This window comes from Pestalotiopsis fici, assembly GCF_000516985.1.
Source record: "Pestalotiopsis fici W106-1 unplaced genomic scaffold PFICI_Scf_5, whole genome shotgun sequence".
In the NCBI taxonomy this organism is placed as follows: domain Eukaryota; kingdom Fungi; phylum Ascomycota; class Sordariomycetes; order Amphisphaeriales; family Sporocadaceae; genus Pestalotiopsis; species Pestalotiopsis fici.
In genome coordinates this window covers 1,488,777-1,492,976 of record NW_006917095.1, presented here as the reverse complement: position 1 = coordinate 1,492,976, position 4,200 = coordinate 1,488,777, and the positions used below count along the sequence as shown (strand labels likewise).

The 4,200-nt window shown below is 46.7% G+C and overlaps 1 protein-coding gene across 1 annotated transcript; it reads left to right on the top strand.

The window, feature by feature from the left end:
- Positions 1-771: 771 nt before the first annotated feature.
- Positions 772-2,701, top strand: PFICI_07769 (uncharacterized protein; the record flags this gene model as incomplete). The annotated part of the gene is made up of 6 exons (XM_007836350.1): positions 772-1,105; positions 1,161-1,348; positions 1,408-1,535; positions 1,588-1,816; positions 1,865-1,935; positions 1,987-2,701. The coding sequence occupies 6 exons, from the start codon at positions 772-774 to the stop codon at positions 2,699-2,701; spliced, it is 1,665 nt and encodes a 554-aa protein (XP_007834541.1).
- Between the last annotated feature and the right edge of the window lie 1,499 nt (positions 2,702-4,200).

Below are 4,200 nucleotides of genomic sequence, written 5' to 3'. Positions count from 1 at the left end.
GTCGGTACGTGGTCGGGGATCCAGAGTATGCCACTGCTAGCATCGTATATAAATAGCGACACGGTGGAGAAAAAGTGGTAAAAAGTTGGATATCCTTGTACTATTTCGTAGCGAAGACAAAGATGGAGTTGGCGCTTAAAAGAGCTTTTTGCGGCGCTAACGGCCCGTTCCCAGTAACTTGTTTATACTAGTGCTGTACTACCGATACTACATGTGTAAATCTCGTCCGTTCATGGCTCAGGGACCGACCACCTTGAGATCACTGCCTTATCTCTCGATCAAAATGGATCCGACCAACGGTATTGCAGCTTACATAGCCTTTCCGACCGATTGGGACCGTTGCAATGATCCTACCGTAACCATACATGGCTTGTGTTGCCGCTTTCAGCCCCCACAATCAAGTTTGGCGTGCGTTTGTCTTATAAGACTTGCAGCCCCCACAGTTGAGTTCGGCATACGTCGTCTTCTAAGACTTGCATCTGAGCAATTTTATTGCTGCGCCTTGTTGCCTGGGTACAATGATATGCCTTGATATGGCTGTGGGGATGATTATGTGCAACATGATTGGGAGTCATACGGAAGACAAGGCAAGATTGACGTATATAGAAGGTCGGGTATATATCAAGTGACATCTTATTCGTCGTTTCATCATAAGTGTTGACAGTCAGGCCCTTCTCGTGATTAAAGACTGATGTTTACCATCATCCGAGAAACATAACTTGCTATACTCATGTTTTGTCCCATTCAATTTTCCCAGAGAAGTCATTGAAGATGACATCCGCCTCAGTCGACGCTGGCATCCATCGTGCTCTCGGTCTGACCGAGAGCTTGTCAATCAATCTTAAGAATGGCCCCTGTATGGACGCGATCCTTTATACAAGGTCCCTTCTAGATGGACTGTGGCAACTCCATCCCGCGACTATATTCGGTTATCTAATCATAGCTTCGATCACAATCTACGCCGTGGCCGCCGGTATTTACAACAAATTCTACCATCCTCTCGCCAGATTTCCGGGCCCATTTTTGGGCGGAATAACTTCATGGTACCTTGTCTATGTGATATGTTCGGTCCCCACTTATGGCTTGGAACTACACAAAAAATATGGTAGGTTGCTCTCTTTTCGGAACGAATACTATAGCCAATTTGCTGACTGTTTCAGGACCCATTGTACGATTGGCCCCGAATATGCTGTCGTTCAGCGATGCCACTCTGTTACCAATAGTCTACAACTCAGCCGCCGATAAGCCTCGATTTTATGACTCTTGGATGTTTGGCAAAACGGCGGCCATGTTCCAGTCATTAGACCATCGTGCCCACTACGCGAAGAAGCGCTTGGTTGCCCCATGCGTATGTTGACTCAAGACTTATACCGATGCATGACAATAGCTAAGGGATTTGTTTGACAGTGCTCGATGAACGCGATGAAGACTCTCCACGAGAAGAAGATAACCGAGCGCATTGACGAGCTATGTGAAAAGATTTATGAGAGGTCGACGGTGAAAAAGCAACCCTTGGACTTCTCAGAGTATCTCAGGTACGGACAATAGGACCCACTCTCCAGATCGGCTGAACGCTGACATGTACAGATTTTTCTTGAGTGATGTATGGAGCCATCTTGTCTATGGTCAGCCCAAGGGCTTTGTGGCCGAGGGCCGCGACGTTCAAGGTCTCTTGGCGTCAATCCAGGGTGTTTACAGCATGTCTGCAAAGGCGGCAGTCATGACGTGGCTCACACCGCTGCTGCAAAATCCATGGCTGAGGAAGCACTTGTGGGCGCATACACAAACATTCAAGTGCATGGACAACTTATACTCAGTACGCTTCCTAGACTCACTGCATCCTCCAAGCCGCTAACACAAACAGAATTTCGAAACAATGCTGAGTCGACGAGAGTCCAACGAGAAATTGAAGGGTGAAAAACTCTTCTTTGACGAGTAAGATGACTTGTACCCGCTCTAGTCATGATGTCTTCTAACGCAACATAGTCTCTCGCCTGAGAAGAACCCCAATGAGTTTCAGTTTTCCAAAGAGGATCTGAAAGCAGAAGTAATCACCTTTACCGCCGCCACACTCGATGGCGTCTCAGCCTTCATATCGCCCCTCATCGATAACCTGCTCACACACCCTGCGGAATACGCTCGTGTAGTGGCCGAGATACGCGCTGCCGACCGTGCGGGCCGTCTTAGCTCCCCAGTGGTGTCTTACGAGGAGACGACCGAGCTGCCATTCTTCATGGCATGCATCAAGGAGACGCTGCGTAGAGACGCGCCTGCCCAGACGATTCTACCCCGGATTGTCAGCAAACCGGGCTTTGAGCTATTTGATGGTAAAGTCTACGTCCCACCGGGCACGCAAATGGGGGCCAGTCCCTACATCATCCACCGTGACGAAGAGATCTTTGGCAAGAACCCCGACGAGTGGCAACCTAAGCGGTGGCTTCGGGAAGAATCAGGTCTGTCGCGCGAGGCCCACGATGCGCAGATCAGACGTATGGAGAAATATGGCATGTGGTGGGGCTATGGCGCCCGTGAGTGTACCGGAAAGTACTACGCCACGATGGAGATGCAGAAGCTTTGTGTCGAACTGCTGAGACGCTTTGATATCCGGGAAGCACCTGGGAAGCGCTTCACCCATGCGCGTTGGGCAGTTGGTATGTTTTGGGGCCAAAAGCTCATATTTGAGGATGCCAAGCGCAAGTGAACAGCAGCTGGATGTAACATTTAACCGGGTATGTCCAAAGTATGGACACTGGGATGTGAGGTGTTTTCCAGTCCTGGCCTATGAGTCATCAAAGAGGATGGCCAATAAGGCACAAGGAATAGCACAGATACGCTGAGATCAATGACAGTCCAGTTGCTTGCCTTGTCAACGAGGTATAAATATGAGACAGACAGCAAAGTTTTCTTGGGGCAATAGTCGAAAGTCACCATTGTGAAGAAGGATGTTGGCTTCAAGGTTTTTCATAAGCTAAGCAGCCTAGCTATGTGATATTTGTTATGGCTGTCAGTAGGAGTTGAGCGTATAAAGGCAAGTGTATATTGCTGATTCATATAGTCGTAATGCTATCCTTGCGACTTTCCACAAACCTCCTTGCCTTGTTAATTGATACGACTTGTAACCAAAATAAAGAGTCAAATTAAAGATGGTCTACATCCACGAAACTAATGTGTTAACAAACAGACTTGATAACCCTTCCCGTTGTGTCACCCGAAGGGTGCCACGCTACACAGCCACATCTGTGGCGCATCAATAGCAATTCATAAGCGTTTCAATGCATCTAAGTTGTCTGTCAATCAAAATAGACACTCGTCTAATATGGAAGGAGTAGTCCTTTCTTTATTTCAAGAATCATACATGACGGTTTCTAAATTATACTCATGATCAAAGCTGCAAGTTGAACGACAAATGTAAACACAGACACACTGCGTTGACCTGGCTGAAGGGCCCATTTCGATTACTCCTTAGTCCAATCATACTGATCCAGAAACCATTTAAACAAATTCCAGACCGTCTTGGGCTCTTATTTAACGCCAACGTGCTTCTTCATGGCCTCTACATACTTGACCGTGTTGATGGTGACTGACGGGTCCTTGTGCCACTCCACAAGTTTGTTAAGGCTTATATGTTGCCTTTCCAAGGAACTATGATGTTGTCGGCTTGGACTAATCTTGGTCAAGAAATTCTTTAGGTTGGAAAGGCTTACATGTTTGTAAATGGGTATTCCTGGTCTTCTTTCCAGTGTCGTGTCATCAAGTTGACGTTATTACCCCAAGATATGTGATGGAAAAGAATGTTTGTACAATGGCTGAGGTGAACTTCAAGGTCCGAATGATAAAGATCAGCCTTAGCTGACAGGAACATATGAGCAAAACTTGTTATGTCAATCGTGGCTTCAATGAACACAATGGCACAGGGTAAAGGAAGAACAATGTGTAGAGTCGTATCAGAACGACTCACAGACTTCTCCTTTCATAGTGCATAATTGTGATTGTGCAGAGCAGAGTACAGTCATGAACTAAGAAACTAGCCTGGCTTTTGATTGTGTTACATGGCATTAGTAGCTTGCCTCAAAGTATTTCGGAAAGAGGATTGTGGAAGACATTGAGGGTTACGCTGTAGACATCGTTGCCAAGCACCCAAATCTCAATGTCAAGCTTTGCGACCGTATGACTTGAACTTGGATAATAGCAGCATCTAAT